The 20,028-nt window shown below is 41.8% G+C and overlaps 1 protein-coding gene across 1 annotated transcript in view; it reads left to right on the top strand.

Annotated features, from left to right (window-relative positions):
* SMG1 (SMG1 nonsense mediated mRNA decay associated PI3K related kinase) overlaps positions 1 to 20,028 on the top strand; it is a 69,848-nt gene that overhangs the window by 8,249 nt on the left and 41,571 nt on the right. Inside the window, exons 2-13 of the mRNA XM_080353624.1 lie at positions 841 to 1,004; positions 4,266 to 4,421; positions 9,189 to 9,325; positions 11,218 to 11,276; positions 11,572 to 11,785; positions 12,473 to 12,598; positions 12,690 to 12,762; positions 14,483 to 14,580; positions 15,488 to 15,661; positions 17,505 to 17,729; positions 18,377 to 18,478; positions 19,447 to 19,716. Of these exons, the coding sequence (XP_080209750.1) occupies positions 841 to 1,004; positions 4,266 to 4,421; positions 9,189 to 9,325; positions 11,218 to 11,276; positions 11,572 to 11,785; positions 12,473 to 12,598; positions 12,690 to 12,762; positions 14,483 to 14,580; positions 15,488 to 15,661; positions 17,505 to 17,729; positions 18,377 to 18,478; positions 19,447 to 19,716 (1,798 nt within the window). The remainder of the gene's footprint in view (positions 1 to 840; positions 1,005 to 4,265; positions 4,422 to 9,188; positions 9,326 to 11,217; positions 11,277 to 11,571; positions 11,786 to 12,472; positions 12,599 to 12,689; positions 12,763 to 14,482; positions 14,581 to 15,487; positions 15,662 to 17,504; positions 17,730 to 18,376; positions 18,479 to 19,446; positions 19,717 to 20,028) is intronic.

Raw genomic sequence — 20,028 nt, 5'->3', positions numbered from 1 at the left:
TTTAGGATCGGTATTGTTTTACTAGTTTTAATATAAAACCTCCAGTATTGCTTGTAAGAAAGATTGCTTGAATTTAGATTCTGAATTCTCATGTGCATAAGTTAGTATGTTAAAGTCAGTGTACTTTAAAAGACGAGATCACTTGGGATGTCCAGTGGGAAGACTTCCTTTCATAATTTTCACCTTTTCCGTTAAATTTTATCCTGGGCTATAAATCACTTTTCTGATATGAGAGAGGCTTAAACTTAATGCAGATTTTTTAGCTTTGCTTTATATCTCCCAGCATTTACTCTAAAGGATAACAGCTTTTAGTTTACACACCAGGTTTTTCCACAGTAAAGCCCGTTTGCTTGTTCTTCAGGAAATGAATATGATTCCTATATTGCTTGTCAGTGACAGGCTAGTGACACTTCCATCTAGTAAGTGGTTTTACGTTGCTCAGTAAGGCCCGTAGTGTCTTATGTAAATGTCCATGGGTGGATCAGTAATGACTCTCAGGTGGTGGATACCCATATCTAGTTGTATGTTATTTTTCACTTCTGGGAAGTAATTTTTCCTTGTATCTTATATAGGCATCTAACAGATAAGAGACTTGAGACCATCCAGAGAAATGGTGGTGGCACGCTAGGATGCGTTTCCTTTGCATGTTGCTGTAATCATTAGTGAATTCTAACCCCAGTAGGAATTTAAGGTCACTTCTTAAACAGGTTAGACATACAACTTTCGTAAAACAGGAAAATACATTTGGGATTGTCATTTCAATATGTTGCATTTGTAAGTGAATGTGGATCCCACTCCTGTTATACACCTACATAAAAACAAATATTTTTCTCTTTATAGAACTGACAGTGCATCAGCTGACCAGGACAATTTAAAATACTCTTCATCCAGAGATCGGGGCAGTTCTGCCTCCTATGGATTACAACCCTCAAATTCAGCTGTGGTGTCTCGACAAAGACACGATGATATCAGAGTCCACACTGACATACAGAATGAAGAAAAAGGTATTCAGATTGCTGTTTCGTGTGTGATTTGTGAGGGGACACAGAGGCAGTAAACTTGAAATGATGGAGGATCTTTTTCTCCCCCAAAAAGGCAGTGAACTGATAGAGCTCATTGCCACAGGATCACTGTGCTGAGAGGTTTTATCAGGGACCAACAAAATGTTGTGGGTGATGTGAATAGTGAGAAAACTCTGCAGTTGTGTTAGGAGAGGAATGGAAGAGACTTTGTGCACGAACAGATTCATCCCTTTTTCTGGATCTGTCTGCTCTACGAGTTGTCATTTCTTCCTGAACTCTGTCTAGTGCTTCTGGTATTGAAAATGAACTGCCTGACTAAATGGACTGCTAATCTGATCTACTATCTATTACACCTTAACTGCAGCAAACTCAAATCTTAGTTTGGGAATCAAATCCATATATTGTCATGAATAGGAATTTCTACTTTTATATGCCTCATTCTCACTTCATATATAGGTGGGGTGATATATGGCTCATACCATTTTTTTTTTAGAATGGAAATACTTTCTCTACAAAATATCTACAGATACCAAATAGGAGGATTTTTTACTTGCAGACTCACTTCTTAGGCCATGTAAATTTTCTTCAGGCAGGCCAGACTCAAAAAAACCTGACAGTAATATTAGTGTGGGAGTTCTTGTTCAGGAACCTAAAAAGCATTCACACTCCCACTATATCTGCCTTCTAACTGTCTGTAAAGAATTGCTGCATCTTAGGGGAAGTTACAGCTGGGTGCGCTCATGCACATTTATTTTTATTTAGAAGTAGTAGGTACTGTTAGTAGGAGGCAGGAGCGTGAAACAAGTATTTTTTTAATCTGCATACCTTGAGAATCCTAAGATTTGGTTAATTTTAGCAGAGAAACTGCTTAGAAAGTGAGTATATTTGTCGGTGTGTGAGTTTTACTCAGTTTTACTGTGTTTCACACTGACTGGCACAGGAGGTTATTCTTATACTTTGAAGTGTGCCGGTATCTAAAGAATATACTGAGAGTATAGTGAAATAGTAAGTTACGGACAAAATCAGTGAAGCAGTTTGAAGTTACATATTGATTGGTATTGATAATGAAGATAATTTCTGGAAGCTGTTGAGGTTTGAAACCCTCTGTGGATGGGAGGTTCTGCAGCCCGCTCAGTGCCCAGGAAATAGTTGCTTTCTCAAATTCAGTTTGAATTTCCATTGTAGCAACTGATGGCTGTTGACTCCTGTCCTTTTGCTCTACATCTGTAAGATCAGTCTAGCTGACTGTTTGCTTCTTTTTAAATAACCCTTCACATTAACCAGTGGAAGGCTGCAATTAGATCTCTCCCCTCTGTCGTCTTTATAAAACAGTTTGCAGATTTGAGTTTTTAAAATGGACTAAAAGGCTCCTTGGTTTTTACTTATAGAGGAGATATCGTCTGTTCTTGCAACATTCTCTTCCCTTTGGATTTGCAGCTGTCTCATGTGCTCAGAGTCTTTACTGCAAAAAAGATACTGCACTTGGTATCTGAGTGTTTATGCTAAAATTAATGACAGTAACATACCTGATCATGTTCTTATTTGGTCTCAGATTTAACATATAAAGAGAAGTGAATAGAATTCGTATGTATTAGGATTTTCAAAAACTTTTCAGACCGGTGGATAACTGAAGAGTTATAATGTCGTATTTACAGGCTTATTGCCAAAAAACCTGATTGCCCTGCTGTTTTTTAATTACTCTAAATGACAATTCGTTTCATATTGTTACCAAAGATGTACCATCTATGTGCAAAGAGGGAGAATATAGGGTTATATTTAATTCATTTAAGGTAATGTCAAATATGCTGTAAGAAATACTACATGCCTTTATAGACAAAAAAGCTGGTGTTTTTTCTATGATAAAGTATGAAATAACTTTAAGAACACCAGCAGTATATGATATTATGTCTGGTTTTGATAGTCAATGCTTGTGGGCTGTATGCATGATTATCTGACATAATCACTTTAATTAATTTCTTTGTTGCTTTGAATTTTAGTGATACACTTGTTTAGTCATAAATGTAATTATTGCTGTTAGAAGTAACTTCCTTCATACGCAGTGTTGGTTTGTTAGGACAAAATAGCATTAAGGTGGCAGACATACTAGTTCACATTTAAAAATGGAGTTTAGTGTTGCAAATCCAAAAATACACATCTTTACTGTAATTGTAACGAATTACAGCCGAGACGTTGCACAGGATTTTCTGGTAGGGTAGTCCTGTGTGTGTAGAAATACATGAAGTTCTATTAGTAGTTCACAGCTGCTTTTTTACTGAAAGCTTTGCCTTCACAATGTCATTCTTCACATCTTCTGAGGTCCAGATTCCACTTCATGTTTGAACTGATTTTTTAACCCATCCCGTAGTCCTGATGGGTTGGTAGGTTTCACGGGGACCCACCTGTCCTTTGGCTTCCCTTTATACACGCGTGCCAGTGGAATCATGGAAACATCTGTTCTGAAATACCTCTTGCATATCTTGTGTTGTTCTGGGTTTAACTTGATGAGCTGATTCTTGTCACCTGCCCAGGGGACGGTGTCACTTCCCTGTGGCAAGAGCTTTGGTTTCAGCATTTGAGTGTGTAAAGTCTTGTGAGTCTAGGAGTAAAAATAATTGGATTACTCAAAATGACGCTTTTATTTCCGCTTTATATTGTTACCAAAGATGTACCGTGTGTATCTCAAGTGGGAGAAGGTAGGATTGAGTTTAGTTAATTAGTGTCAGTGTATGAAAGTACCGACTGTTGTACATTTAAGGAGAGTTGTTCAATCTGTACGTATAAATTGTGGCTTTTTACAAGCTTTCTTCTAATTTTTTTGGCAGTTTTACTGAGCCTGTGTGGTGGATTTATAACAAAAACAGTGGAAAGTTGATGTGTATAATTAAGGAGCAAGTAAACAAATGCCTCAAGCCATGTGTATTAGCAGTTGGACACGAAGGGCTTTGTAAAATACAGGGTCAAAAGTAATAGTAAGAAAACCCCAAATGCAACAAAAGTGATGTTAAACTTTATTGCAATAGAGTTTCCTTCATATGATACAAAAACACGAGGTTCTGAAAATGTGACCTGGAGACTTACAGGGCACAACAAAACACTTCTGCATGTGAGAGTGAAAAAGGAAGCTAAAGAAGGGGGTAGAGGATAGGGCTGCTAATTTGCATATGAATTGAATAGCTCATAACATATGACCCTACTAAATATATGGTCTGACAACCTGTTTTAATCTCATGTTTTTTTCCACAGGTGGCTACAGTGTCAATGGAGGATCTGGGGAAAATACTTATGGTCGGAAGTCGTTGGGGCAAGAGCTGAGAGTTAACAATGTGACCAACCCTGATTTTACCAGTGTTCCGCATGGGAATCGTGCTTTAGCCACAAAAGACATGAGGAAATCACAGGGTAAGGATACCACAGATGTTAAGGAAATGAGGATCTCTTTTGGCAACCTCTCATGTTTAGAATATGGAAAGAAATTCACTACAATCAGGCAATCTATGTAGATTTTATTATTTGTGATACACGATGAGATGATGTTGATGGAAACTATAATCTTGTATTAATCTTTACAGTTGCCTGAACTGAGACTTCTACACTTCAGGCAGATCTCTTGACTTATGCTATCAATCTTTCCAGTTCCTTTAAGTATCTTTTGAACCTTTATTCAGGCTAGAGCCAAACTTGGCAAAAAGATCAAGGGCTCCAAGAAGGAGAATTTTGCTCTTAGATTTGTTGAAAATTATTGCCTGAGTAAAAAGTCGTCAGTGAAGAGTCCCTGGTGTGGGAAAACATGTGATAGTGAGCAAAACTGTTATCAGTTCTCCCTGGCCTGCAGGTCAGCTAGTGATTCTGTCATGCCAGCTGGTTAGTGTCAGCATTAGTGTGGCCAGCAGGCCCGGGGCAGTGACCATCCCTGTGCTGGGCACTGGGGAGGCCAAACTGCAAATCCTGGGGGCGGTTTTGTGTCCCTCGCTACAGGAAAGGCCTTGAGGTGCTGGAGCAAGTGGAGAGAAGGGAACAGAGCTGGTGAGGGGCTGGAGCACAAGTGTGATGGGAGCGGCTGAGGGACCTGGGGGGTTCAGCTGGAGAACAGGAGCTGAGAGGAGACCTTCTGATCTCTGAACTGCCTGAAAGGAGCTTGGAGCCAGGGGGGTCGGGCTCTACTCCCCAGGAACAAGCGCCAGGAGCAGAGGAAATGGCCTCAAGTTGTGCCAGGGCAGGTTGAGGTTGGATGTGGGGAACAATTTCTTCCCCAAAGGGCTGTGGGGCATTGGAACAGGCTGCCCAGGGCAGTGCTGGAGTCACCATCCCTGGAGGGTTGGACAGACGGACATGAGGTTCTCAGGACATGGGGCAGTGCCAGGGGTGGGTTATGGTTGGGTTTGATGATCCTGAGGATCTCCTCCAACCCAAATGATTCTATGATTTTATGATTCTAAGAATGGGGGCAAGGTCTTGGGACATGCAGCGAGAGGAAATCTAGAGTTGCAAAAGAGGGTGCAAGAATGCTGGGCACATGTTTTTGAGAAGCAAGCTTCACTTGCCCACTATTTGCGTTTAAATCTTAATTTTTTTTTAAAAAAAGAGGTTGTTCCAAGGACTTTTGAAAGAAAATAAATCTTTGTTATGACTAAGCACTGTCATTTATTGCATCATTTAGTGTAAGTGGTAGTTGAGACACTGACAAAAACCGTGTCTGCTTTATGCCAGGACTGCTATAAACATGTGAGGACACTGTGTTTCTACTCAGGGATCCCTGTTTCAGAGGAGACAAAAGGTGAAGTCAGTGTTCAGTGTGTTATGGGTGAAAGAACTGAGGGGCAAGCAGTGACAGGACTGGTGCAAAATCCCATTCTTTGGAATGGGTTAAACTCAGACTTTATATTCCCATTCTGGTGTCTTGATATAAAAATTATTCGTTCCTTTCAGTATCTTAAATTTTGTCTGTGTAGAGGAAATAGAGAATTGTTTAACAGAGATCTCTGTAAATAGTGCATCTGGTAGTGGACTTGTGTATGAATTTACTGTTGGTACTGACAGAAAATTCAGACTGTTCTCCTGGGTATGTGAACACCTTGTTAATTTTGAAATGTTAGGAACTAGAATTTCGCATGACTGGATTCATCGCCTGTGACTCGTACGTTCTGTATGTGGTCTGTCCTCTACACGCCGGATCCCGAGAGTTCCTCCTTTGTAACTGGGCTGTCTTTGCAATTGTTAGAGGTTTCAGCAAGTCATTTTGATTTTTGTTGTCTTCTTCAAAATACAGTGGGATTATGTTGCGACAAGATCTTATTTTTTTAATTATTCTCATGTTTGTTAGTGTGTGCATTAAGCAATTTTTAAAATAGTTATTTTCTGTGGGTGAGCCCTTGCTGATTTTTCACAAAGTGGAAGTCATAGAGGTGTTCGTTAACTAGTGCTTTGATTATTATACCTTCAGTCGCACTCTTTTTTGAAAAGATTTACTTGTAGGTTATGATTACGGTTCAACAGACAGCTAACACTCTCTAAGGGAATTAGATATTCATCAGATATTAACTGAATAAAAACAAAGCTGCTTTTAGTAGAGTTTTGAACAGTACATCTTGTTCTAGCAACAGTTAAAGGTGTGTTTCATACCAGTAACCTTGGTGGTGGTGGTTTTAGTTATACGGTTCTCGTTTTAGGATGGTTTTTGTGTGTAGAACAGCACAACCATATTAAAAAATGAGTTTTCCATTGAGAGATTACAAGCAAAAAGATAAATGCGGAGAAGACAACACTAAAAAGCTGCAAGTTGTGGATTTAATTAACGCAAGGCTTATACATACTGTTGACTTCTCGTCTAACACTGATGAATCCACCAATATTTTTAGGGATGGGGGGACTTTTTTAGGGAATTTACAAAGATCTAGAATTACTTAACAAAAAGTTATTTAGCAGAAGTAATTTTCAGCGTTTTCCAAATCACTGGCCCTGGTTTGCCCTTCAAGAGCAGCATCTGGTGCTGTGCCGTGCTGTGCCTGGGCTGGTCCCCAGTGCGGACCGGGAGGGCTGGGGGGCTGTGCTGGGCCGGGTGTTTAGTCCAGGTTCAAGGACAGATTCAAATTGCTGTTTTGAGAGACTTCATATATAACAATGTATAGATTCAACTCAGCTTAAGCTTTTGAGATACTTCCAGTAAGGGAGAACACGGTACTTTCCTAGCAGAAGAGTTTTCACATGAAATTCTTCATGAAGAGCAGTTACACTTTTTATTTTGTGTACCGCAGTCTGTGTTAATTTCCATTCTAACCAAGCTTTACAAGAACTTTCGTTCTTGTTTGCATATGTTTTGTTTCCGAACTTACTCCATTTGAACTTTCAAATAATGTTGAGTTTTTTTCCCTGATCTGGTGACCTTTTAAAGCAGCAGCCGCGGTGCGCCCCGGGCAGGCTGCATCATTCCTGATAGGCCTTTTCTTCCTTCCACCAGGGCGGATCAGATTTTTTGGGTGGGTAACTTCACTAGGTCCATCTTTCGGAAGTTTGACTATGTATTGAGAAGCCTTGGGCTGCAGCACAAGGAGATCGTCAGGTGGAAATGATAGTCTAGCAGGGACTGTGATGACCACTCTGGCACCATCCCCCAGCACCACCTTAATTCTTCCTAAGTGGATATGTGTGCCTTAGTGTTCTGTAAAATCAGCAACACTTAAAAAGTGCTCTTCATTCCTGTCAGATAACATCTCAACATGTTCTAGCTAGGAACAAAACATAGGTTGGATCCTTCAGACTCTTATTGCTATTTTAATGTTTGCTAAGCCTGCCTAATCCTTCAGAATGTCAGGTGTCTTCAAAATTAATTGCTTAAACTGATGCCTGGCAAGAAACAGATTATCCAAGCCTCTCTTAAAATTCAAAAAATGAAGACGTGAAAATAAAGTTGAGAATATTTGTCATGATTATAATGCAGAAGAGCTGCTCTCCTGTAGATGATGCCCTGACCTGTGAGAGTTACTGGCCTGGGGGTGGTTCACAGGATTGTGTGATACACAACAACACAAAGGGGTTTGTTTCTTAAATTTATTACAATTTACCGCTAGTAAAGCAAGTATATACTTTAATTAGTTATACGTACATCTGTATATATTATTTGAGGTTTTACTGGTACAGCACTCACCAAACTTCTCCCAGGAGCGGGACTGGTTGATGACCAAGTCTCTTGCTAGAGCTGCTCTGTGTCCTGGAGTCTTTGCAGGGGAAGCTGTCAGAGAAGCTCCATTTTGGATAGAAAATGAGTTATTTTGATACTGTTATAGACATGTGGGGCTGCAGAACACACCACCTGGATCCAACAGTAGCTTTTACTGGTTTTCACTTGTAATATCCAAGAGGTGATGCTGTTTTATTGAGGGTATCTTGGGATGTCTCAGGTTGTGCGGTACTCAGCTGCCCTTCCAGGATGCTCCAGGTTCCCAGGTTGGCAGATGGCATCTGCTCTCAGGGTTTTTCCATTATAACCTTCACATTATATCCAGGTTGCCTTTCTGGCTGCTCCCCTCGGGTGACTGATGTGGAAAAGCGGAGAAAAAAAGCTGTCTGGAGTTCACAGAACCCCAGAATGTCAGGGATGGGAAGGGACCTGGAAAGCCCATCCAGTGCAATCCCCCCATGGAGCAGGAACACCCAGATGAGGTTACACAGGAAGGTGTCCAGGCGGGTTGGAATGTCTGCACAGAAGGAGACTCCACAACCCCCCTGGGCAGCCTGGGCCAGGCTCTGACACCCTCACCCCCAACAAGTTTCTTCTCATCTTTAAGTGGAACCTCCTGCATTCCAGTTTGCACTCATGTCTTGTCTTGGGTGTTCTTGTAAGAGCCACGGTGACTAAGAAAACCTCATGTTCCACAAATCCTCTAATTTTAGTCACCACGAAACATCTAATGTTAAACTTTTTAACAAGAAACTTTGTTTCCTTTTCGCAAATGAGGAAAATGAATTATTAATATTAATTCATTGTAATCTCTACCTAAACCAGATAAACTGAGTTGCCACCTTCACTGGTATCAGGAGTGCTATTAGCTAACTTAAATGAAATGTTTTCTTAGGAAGATGCTAGTTCTCCTGTGTTATGGTCCGCTTACATCAATAGTCACTGCACCTCCGCACGGTGCATTCTGAAAAGAATTGTCTTTTCTTTTTCAGAGCGATCGTTGTCTTATTCTGACGAGTCTCGACTGTCAAATCTTCTTCGGAGGATTACTCGGGAAGACGACAGAGACCGAAGACTGGCTACTGTAAAGCAATTGAAAGAATTCATTCAGCAACCAGAAAACAAACTGGTTAGTAAGTTTTGCTTTTCCATAGCACCTGAAGTACGTCTCTTCATATAAAACTGTCTTTTTAAAAGCCTGAGCATTGGGACGTGTCTGCAAAGAATATCTTGTATACAAGGAATTGCCTTCCACAACAACAGAAAGTGTTTTCCTGGATTGGCTGTTCTTTTTCTGACATTGAGGAAATTTTTTATTGCTTGATTACTTATGACATATTGCCAGAAAGCAAAGTACGGGTTGAATGACCTGTTAGGAATAAATATGGCAGGTGGTTGGGTTTTTTGGACTGGTCTTAGCAATATCCTTTGTATCCTCCAGCAAGGACAGAGAGGAAAATGAATTGCAATGTGTTGTTCAAGAACTTTGTGTATTTTCAATTAAAAATATGCAGACATAGTCTCGTGAATAGCTCATCTTGGAGTTACTCAGCTTTCGAGGTAAACACCTTTGTGTGTGGATTCCCTTTCATGGGCAGAGAATAAAGTCAGTCTTCGTTTCATTACGTCTTTGGGTTTTTTAATGAGTTGTTGAGCTCTAATATCCTCAATTGTTTTTTTTTAATGATTTGGGAGGTGTAAATATTTCACTGTGGGTGAATGTTTTTTAATCTTACTTATTTTGAAGCGATGTATTAACAGTATTTTGCCTGATGCATCTCCCTGCTGCTTTGGAGAGCCGCAGAGTTCTCAAGTATTGAAGAAGCTGCAAGTGCTGGTTTAATTCCCCACCACAGGGCTATTGCAGTTGTGGGTTATGTGTCTATCCCCACTTACAAGCAGTTGGTTCATTCTCTCGTTATACATTAATTAAACGGTGGTAATTGTGCTCTTTAACAAAAGATGTGGCACTTAAATATTCAGACTTGTCTATTCTCTGCACCTAGGTTTAAGCAGGCCATGTGCAGGCCTAGCTAATACTGAGCTTTCCTCTGAAACAAAGTCTTTGTTAAAGCAAAGGTTTGGGGACTAAATGCATTCAATACTTATTCCATGCTTGAGTTTTTCATTAATTATTCTCAATGCATTTTTCCCCATTTTGTGACTGCATTTTATTTAGATTTATTGGTATCCTAGAACATATTGGAATTGCCATTCTCATGTCTGACTCGGTGGCAAATTTTGTACTTGTTAGTGGTCAGAATGTTAAACGTTTGTCACTGAGTTTCTTTAAACTTCTCCTGCTTGCTAATGAGAACAAGACGAGGTGTCCAGTGATACCTGTGCTGTCCAGCCCAAAACGATATAATGGACAGTGTTTAACCTCAAGTAGCCACTGCAGTTCTTGACACTATTAAGTGTAGTTTAACAGAATTCTGATATCTTAGATAGTTGCGATTGGTGTATTTGGCAGCTCAACTGACTTAATGTGGGGTTTTTTCAGTGCATGTTAGGAAAACATCTATTTCTGGTGCTGTTTCCTCAGGAGCATTGGTTCATCAATAATGTTTCATCTCCCCAAATGGTGCTGAAAGTCAGGATTACCTATGGAGAAATTTTAATACTTCACATTGTATTATCTGATCAATTAAATATTCTGCTGATATAATTGATTATTAGTTTAGGAGACTAGGTTGTTGATGCTACTGATGAGCTGTATGGTGAGTCTTAGTTTGTGATATAATGTTTTCACCAAGAACTAAGCTTAGAACAAACATTGATAGCGGGCTACCAGTGTATTTTTGTAGCTACTGTAAATAAATATGAATTATAACATGCAGGATAATATTGCGGTATTACTTAGTGTAGTTGATCGTAGCCTGCAGTGGTCATGGGAAGCATAGTCACATTCTATTAGCAAACAGAACTGGCAGTGGCGCTTTTAGTGTGGGTGTAAACAGGAGCTAGTTTGCAGAAGTTATTGTGCAATTATTTTGCTTATGCCCTGTCTGTATCTCACAGGTACTGGTGAAACAACTGGATAATATCCTGACTGCCATTCACGATGTACTCAATGAAAGGTAAGCTGGAAAAACTCAGCTGCATGTTAAGAATTTTCTTCCCCGAGTAGTGTGTTCCAAGTAGCCTATTTACTGCAGGCTTTTATTTGAGCCGATTTATTCCATAGAAATAATATTTCATAGAATTTTTCAGATTATGAATTTCATCATTGCTACCATTAAGTAGGAAAGAAGCAGCTTCATTTGTGCATATATTTTTCTGCTTCAGAAAATGTTTCTATTTATTCACGGTTTCTTCTGTTTTGTCGTGTCTGGAGATTCCACATTTCTTTTGTTTTCCTCCCCCAAAATGCAGTAGCAAATTGCTTCAGGAGCTGAGACAGGAAGGAGCTTGCTGCCTCGGCCTTCTCTGTGCTTCTCTGAGCTACGAGGCTGAGAAGATCTTTAAATGGATTTTTAGCAAGTTCAGCTCATCCACAAAAGATGAAGTTAAACTTCTTTATTTGTATGCAACCTACAAAGCACTAGAGACTGTAGGAGAAAAGAAAGCCTTTTCATCTTTAATGCAGGTAAGACTACAAGTTAAAACAGGAATATTGATGGTTTTTCCAGTGTGGTGCTTGAATCAACTTTTTAAACTGGGATGAACAATAAGTAATGCTATGTTGACATCATAAATATAATTACACTCTGATTGAATGGGATTGTTTGGTGTTAGAAGGGAATGTCAACCCTTTGTAGGGGGATATATATTTTGATGCGACTTCTCAGTATATATTGCAGATCTGAGATGAAGGATCTTATTGAAACCGAAAAAGAAATCAAGTGGAATAGCACACAAAATCCAACCTGGTGATTGCTTTGTGCAGTCTCCTATTTACCATTTCTAATTTGAATTGTAATTAGATCTCAGAGGGAGTAGGATGCATGCAGACAAATCTGGTCCCCTAGTTCAAGCTTTAGGATCTCTTTGAGTAACTAGTTGTTCTGTTGCTAAGAATTAAAGGAAACAGTATCGCCAAGCCTTGAACCTGGGTCTGCCATATCTCAAGCAAATGTCCGCTTGCAATTATTATTTTCGTGCAGTATAGATGATGCTTTTTACATTTTTCCTTCCTGCAGAAAGAGTATTGTTTGAATTAAAGTAGCTTGCTAAAGTGTTCAACACTGAATAAATCTGTGTGGCTAATATTGGAACTTTTCCACGTGTTTTTACAATGAAGTGAAATGTCTAGCGGCTTTGCTTTACTCTGTAGCTTGTGATGACCAGCCTGCAGTCCATTCTGGAAAACGTGGATACGCCAGAGTTACTGTGCAAATGTGTCAAGTGCATCCTTTTGGTGTCCCGCTGCTACCCCCACATTTTCAGCACCAATTTTAGGGTAAGCTTGCTTTGTCCTCTCTATTTTCTTTCTCACGTAGGAACATTGATGCAGCAAAGGTCATTAACCTTTTTTCAAAATTGCTTTTCAGGACACAGTGGACATCCTGGTGGGGTGGCACATAGATCATACGCAGAAACCTTCCCTGACGCAGCAGGTGTCTGGTGAGTTTGGCCAAAAATCACTCTGGCTTGTAGAATCATAGAATGTCCTGAGTTGAGAGGGTTCTACAAGGCTCATGGAGTCCAACCCCTGTCCCTGCACAGGACACCCCACAGGTCACCCCGTGTGTCTGAGCACGTTGTCCAGTCTCTTGTTGAACACTGTCAGGTTGGGGCTGTGACAGCTCCTTGGGGAGCCTGTTCAGTGTCCAGCACCTCTGGGTGAAGAACCTTTTCCTCATGTCCCACTGCCCCTCCCTGGCACATCTTCTGCCATTCCCTGGGCTCTGTCACTGTCACAGAGCAGAGCTCAGCCTGCCCCTCCTGCTCCTGCTGAGGAACCTGCAGCCCATGAGCTCTGCCCTCAGTCTACTCTGCTCCAGCTGAACAAACTCAGTGACCTCAGCTGCTCCTTGTCCGGCTTCCCCTCCAAACTTTCACCAGCTTCATAGCCTCTCCTGGTCACTCTCCAGCAGCTTTATCTCCTTTTCTCCTGTGTCCCCAGCCCTGCACACAGTGAATGCTCCAGGTGAGGCCGCCCCAGCGCGGAGCAGAGCGGGACAATCCCCCCCTGCCCAGCTGGCCGTGCTGTGCTGGATGCTCCAGGACACGGGTCCCTCTTGGCTCCAGGGACACTGGTGGCTCATGTTCAACTTGCCATCGACCAGAACCCCCAGATCCCTCTCCGTGGAGCTGCTCTCCAGCATCTCGTCCCCCAGTCTGTCTGTACAGCTGGGGTTGCCGTGTCCTGGATGCAAAATCCAGCACTTGCCCTTGTTGAACCTCATGCGGTTGGTGATTGCCCAGTTCTCTGGTTTGTCCAGATCCCCCTGCAGGGCCTCTCTGCCCTCCAGAGTGTCGACAGCTCCCCCCGATTTTATGTCATTGGCAAGCTTAAGTCCTGAGTCCAAGTCATTTATAAGGACATTGAGGAGCGCTGGCCCTGAGATGGGTGCCTGTGGAACCCGCTAGTGACTGGTCGCCAGCCCGGCATGACCCCACTTACTGGAACCCTTTGAGCCCGGCCCATCACCCGATTGCTCACCCAGCGCACTGTGTGTTCACCCAGCTGTGTGCTGGACACCTTGTCTAGGAGAATGGTGTGCATTTACTTCCACAGGTCTGATCCTCTGATGTGCAAGTTGACATAACACCAAAATGAGTTTCTGGCTATGTAACAAGAGACTTTGTTCCTAATTTTTGAAATAGATCTGCATTTGCCATTTTACGCGATAGCTAGAAAAATGGGATGCTTTATTCCAGCTACATTTAAACATCATGTGTTTTGTGGAACTTTTTAACAGTTTTTAATGAGTTGTAGATCTTAATGCATTCTCTGTGAAAGAATAGTTTTTCTCCTGTGAAAGCCTTGGTGGTAAAGACACTGTACTGGTGGTTAAGAAATTGGGAACTTCTTCCTATAGTTATAGCAGTTGCCTTGGACTCATTTGCAGCAAATGTGTTATGTTTCCTGTGACATTCTGTTCTTTAAGTTTAGCTGCTGTGGGGCAGGACTGAACCTTGAAGTCAATTTGTCATAGGGACAAAAGAAGGAAATACAATTTATATTTATTTTAAAAACAACTTATGTTAAAATTTTCATGCAGATGACCTTCTCTTTCTCTTACCTCAGCAACATATAGCTCAGCAATATGCAACTGAGATTTAATTTTCTGCTGTTACCTTATTCCCCTATTTTAATTGCCTTGGTGTTTTTATACAGGATGGCTGCAGAGCTTGGAGCCCTTTTGGGTGGCCGATCTTACTTTTTCTACCACGCTCTTGGGACAGTTTTTAGAAGATATGGAAGCTTATGCTGAGGTAAATAAGACTTTATGGTATAAACCAGAGTTAACTGTTGTTGATTTCTTAATAAGTGACAATTCTTCATGAATCCTTGTGAACCACTGAAACAGAATCATAGCCAAGCTTTCAGCCTTTGTTGTTGCGAGTGTCAGGTTATAATAAAAAGAAAAGCAATTAGCCAAATAGGAATGCCTTCATTTTTAAAAAGCTGCAGTGAAGATACTTCACTGTCTTTCTTTGGTGTCTTCTCTAATTGTCCAACTCCAGAGCTTTTTAGTGGTGATTCCCTGTGGGGAAAAGGATCCTTAATGCTTCCATAGATTAATTGTCAAGCTGTCTTCCTTTTAAATAAAGGAATGGATTATATTGTGAAGGAAATAATGTGGCAGGAACTGATAGAAAAGGAAAGCATGCTCATTTAACACACGTTGTTTTGACTTTTTAACCTTTGGTTAGTTAACAGGATGTAAAGTTGATCTGAAGTTGTCATTAAAGGAAGATTTTGGGTTTGCGGGGGGGAATGGTATATGTATATGTGCTCATATATATATATGCTTATAATTCGGTGGGTAAAAGTGTGCAGACAAGTGTTATAACGGGGCAGCATTGTGGATGATCATGTTCAAGCAGTCAGGAACATCACAAGCCTCTGTTTTAATGTGCAAGATGTAGCGCGAGTACGTCGTTTCTGTGGTAAACTAACGAGCAGCGTCTCATCACTGCTCGGTGACTTGCTCATCATTGTCTGCCTGCATCTTTGTATGGATGTGAAGTTAGAGATACTGGAGAGATAGATCTGTTCTTGGATGGTATCTATAATATGTCTGGAAAACAGTGTACTTTCAATCCTATATTTTGATCTTTTATGCCTGTATCATCACTGTTCCTGTGTGCACTGACACGTCAAACTCGTGTGCTGTAGGATCTGAGCCACGTGGCGTCCGGGGAGTCGGTGGATGAAGATATTCCTCCTCCCTCCGTGTCGCTGCCCAAACTGGCCGCACTGCTGCGGGTGTTCAGCACGGTGGTGAGGAGCATTGGGGAGCGCTTCAGCCCCATCCGGGGTCCACCCATTACCGAAGGATATGTCACTGATGTGAGAATTCACTTTTTTGGTTTTTGATAACTTGATTTATTACCATAAAGTGATGCTGTTCACTGTTGAGTTTATTTAGGTTTTGTAAATTTGACATGAATATCTGTAGACTGGAGAGTTGGGCAGGGAAAAATTTAATGAAATGTAACAAGGGCAAGCGTAGAGTCTTGAATCTGGGCAGGAACAACCCCAGGTTCCAGTATCAGCTGGGGAACGACCTGTTGGAGAGCAGTGTAGGGGAAAGGGACCTGGGGGTCCTGGGGACAGCAGGGTGACCATGAGCCAGCACTAGGCCCTTGTGGCCAGGAAGGCCAATGGTACCTGGGGTGGGTTAGAAGGGGGTGGTCAGTAGGTCAGAGAGGTTCTCCTGCCCCTCTGCTCTGCCCTGGGGAGACCACACCTGGAATCTTGTGTCCAGTTGTGGCCCCTGAGTTCCAGCAGGACAGGGAACTGCTGGAGAGAGTCCAGCGCAGCCACCAAGATGCTGAAGGGAGTGGAGCATCTCCCGTGTGAGGAAAGGCTGAGGGAGCTGGGGCTCTGGAGCTGGACAAGAGGACACTGAGGGGGGACTCATTCATGGGGATCAATATGGAAAGAGGGAGTGTCAGGAGGATGGAGCCAGGCTCTGCTGGTGACAACCAGTGACAGGACAAGGGGCAATGGGTGCAAAGTGGAACACAGGAGGTTCCACTGAAAGATGAGAAGAAACTTGTTGGGGGTGAGGGTGTCAGAGCCTGGCCCAGGCTGCCCAGGGGGTTGTGGAGTCTCCTTCTGTGCAGACATTCCAACCCGCCTGGACACCTTCCTGTGTAACCTCATCTGGGTGTTCCTGCTCCATGGGGGGATTGCACTGGATGAGCTTTCCAGGTCCCTCCAACCCCTGACACTCTGGGATTCTGTGATAAGCTCAGCTTTGGGCAGGTGCATTTTCTTGGAAGAAGTATGCTACAAGATTTTTGTTAAGTATTCAAGTATAGATTGCGACAGCAGCATATGGGCGTCATATATAGTGGAAACTTAACTTTTTTAGGCATTTTAACTTCATGCAGCTAGGTTTACACTTGTGTTATGTGTCTTTGTAACCATAAGGTTACCATTTATTCACATTGCTGTGATGCTGTAAAAACTGGATTCAAATTGAGTTTGATTTTTATAAAATGTAGGGGTTTTTTAATCCATACTGAAATTTATATCTATCAGATCTGTTAGCAAAGTCCTCTTGTTCTGTAGTATAGTATGGTGTAAATTCAAATATTACAGAATGTGCTAAGTAGCTACTATACTTTTGTAACAGAAACTCTAGAAGGTGTGAATGATTAAAAATAAACAAGTGAAAATACGAGAATTCCTGCAGTCAGAATTTTGCGGTGGCTGCAAAAACTGCACAACTGGAATTTATGCTCCTGCAGAGTTCTGTGAGGAACAAAACTTCGCGGCCAAATAAGTGTATGATTTCCCTGTTAAGGCTGAGGCGGTTGTGGAATTTGTCTTAATCTGAAGAGGATTTTTGTGACAAAAGCTCAGGAGAACTAGTCTGTCTTTTACAAGAGGGGCTCTGTTGAAGTCGATTGGAACGGAGCAGAATTCGGAATAAAAAATGTAGGTTTTCTAGGCCTTGGCAGGTCTTTACCTGAGTAGGAAACCATACAATTGAAGGTTTGTTTTTCCTTATACTTCTGAAGTCCAGTGTGTTGTTATTCACAATATTCTATTGCCAGAATTTACTAAACTGCAGAGTAGGTGAGGGGACAGGATATCAAATGAGTGTGGATATGATGAACTAGCCTGCAGTCCTTGTCTGTTTGGATCGGAGTTGAACTGAGGTACGTTTCTCCTTCGGCAGGTTCTGTACAGAGTGATGCGATGTGTGACTGCAGCAAACCAGGTGTTCTTTTCGGAAGCCGTGCTCACCGCCGCCAACGAGTGCGTGGGGGTTTTACTGGGCAGCCTGGACCCCAGTATGACCATTCACTGTGACATGGTCATCACGTATGGATTAGATCAAATGGAGAACTGTCAGACTTGTGGCACCGATTACATCATTTCAGTCCTGAATCTGTTGACGCTGGTTTGTAAATATTTTTATTATTACTGTTTTCCCATCAGAAAATATTATTTTCCAAGCGACTTCTTTGCGTGTGTATTAGGTAAATATTTAAAACTCTTCCTGATCACAAGCAAGAAATTCCTCTTCTAAATGCTTTTCTTTCCTGTAAAGCTTATGCTGCCAGCTTGTGCTGTTTAGTTTTAGCCTGAGTGGTGGTGGGGGGTTGTTGTTGGGTTGGTTGGGTTTTCTCCCTGTCTAAGTTGACTGGACAGCCCCATTCTGTGGCCTCTGGAATTGATACCACCACCTGATGAGTTCCAGAATCTCAGTGCTTCATGTGTTTTATATATCTACTTACACCATGACCTGGGAAATCAGATTTATTCAACACACAGCTCTTAATGTGTAAATCACAAAGTCTTAAACCCATGTCGATCGAAATTTATCACACAACTTTCTCAGCTGGGCTGTTAAAGCCTGGAAATAACTCATTCTCTGTATGTGAATTCGGGAAAGCAAACACAAAATACTTGCATTGCTGGAAATCTGTTCTTTATAAATATAGTGTATACAAGCTAGAAAAATAAGTATTTTAATTAATATTTCATAATCTCTTCTGATAAAAATCAGTCCAGGTGAAGGTATTTATCATTGCTTTTTATCCCCAGATCGTTGAACAAATAAATACAAAACTACCATCGTCGTTTGTAGAGAAATTATTTATACCAGAGTCTAAACTACTTGTTCTTCGTTATCATAAGGAGAAAGAGGTAAGAGTAGGTGACTTCTCCAGGTCTGCTACAACCACCTTCATGCATTTATTAGAATGTATTTATTAAGCTGCAAAGCTTTGTTCATCTGAAATATATATTTTTAAATCTAAGAATATATCTGTGAAATTTCCAAAAAGGCAGATGTAGCTCGTTCTTGGTTTGGGCATTTAGATTTGATCACGAATTGGTAAATCGGCCATCGTACTAGAGAGGGGTTCTCCTGCCCCTCTGCTCTGCCCTGGGGAGACCACACCTGGAATATTGTGTCCAGTTGTGGCCCCTGAGTTCCAGCAGGACAGGGAACTGCTGGAGAGAGTCCAGCGCAGCCACCAAGATGCTGCAGGGAGTGGAGCATCTCCCGTGTGAGGAAAGGCTGAGGGAGCTGGGGCTCTGGAGCTGGACAAGAGGACACTGAGGGGGGACTCATTCATGGGGATCAATATGGAAAGGGGCAGTGTCAGGAGGATGGAGCCAGGCTCTTCTGGTGACAACCAGTGACAGGACAAGGGGCAATGGGTGCAAACTGGAGCATAGGAGGTTCCACTGAAAGATGAGAAGAAACTTGTTTGGGATGAGAGTGGCAGAGCCTGGCCCAGGCTGCCCAGGGGGTTGTGGAGTCTCCTTCTGTGCAGACATTCCAACCCGCCTGGACACCTTCCTGTGTAACCTCATCTGGGTGTTCCTGCTCCATGGGGGGATTGCACTGGATGAGCTTTCCAGGGCCCTTCCAACCCCTGACACTCTGATTCTTTGATTCTGTGATGTGTGACATGTGTATGATCCAGAAAGTAATTAATAGATTCTCTAAGTATGTAGTACTTCATTATAGGAAACTGAAGACAGGTTTGTGTATCAGCCTAGGCTATTAATAGTTAAAGAAGCATAATTTGAAATTCTCCGTTGGTGATGAGTATGTGTTATGATGTTGTACTAACGAGTTCTCGCTGTAATGATGTCTCTGGCAGGTTGTGGCAGCAGCCCACGCTGTGTACCAAGCTGTGCTGAGCTTGAAGAACATTCCTGTGCTGGAAACCGCGTACAGGCTGATCCTGGGGGAAATGACCTGTGCTCTCAACAGTCTGCTCTATAGTTTACATCTGCCCGAGGCTTGCGCTGAAATCCAGCACGACTCTTTCAAGAAGCGTATATTCAATGTGGATAATGCGAAGTTCGTTGTTATATTTGATCTCAGTGCCCTAAGCACTATTGGAAATGCGAAAAACTCATTAATTGGGGTGAGTAAAACTGTATAGATACAGTTTGTGCAGTAAGGGCAAAAACACTTTTTAACTTAGGATATACCATGATGTATTTCACCTGTAATGTATGTATGTGTAATTAAAGTGATCGCATTTGTTTCCAAAACTTATATTATAGAAAACATTCCAGTATTAACATTTGGAACCAGACCGAGTGGAGTGTATCTCTAGTTGGTGCATAATGAGCAGCAATTTCTAGGGAAGAGCATCTTGTCAGTGTTATTCATTTTAAGATCGTCGTAGCAATACAGCTTGAAAATCAAGACACCTTTAATGGGTCCTCTGGTG

Source organism: Nesoenas mayeri (genome assembly GCF_963082525.1).
Source record: "Nesoenas mayeri genome assembly, chromosome: 15".
Classification (NCBI taxonomy): domain Eukaryota; kingdom Metazoa; phylum Chordata; class Aves; order Columbiformes; family Columbidae; genus Nesoenas; species Nesoenas mayeri.
The sequence above is the reverse complement of the archived record's forward strand: the minus strand, read 5'-3'. Positions and strand labels throughout refer to the sequence as shown.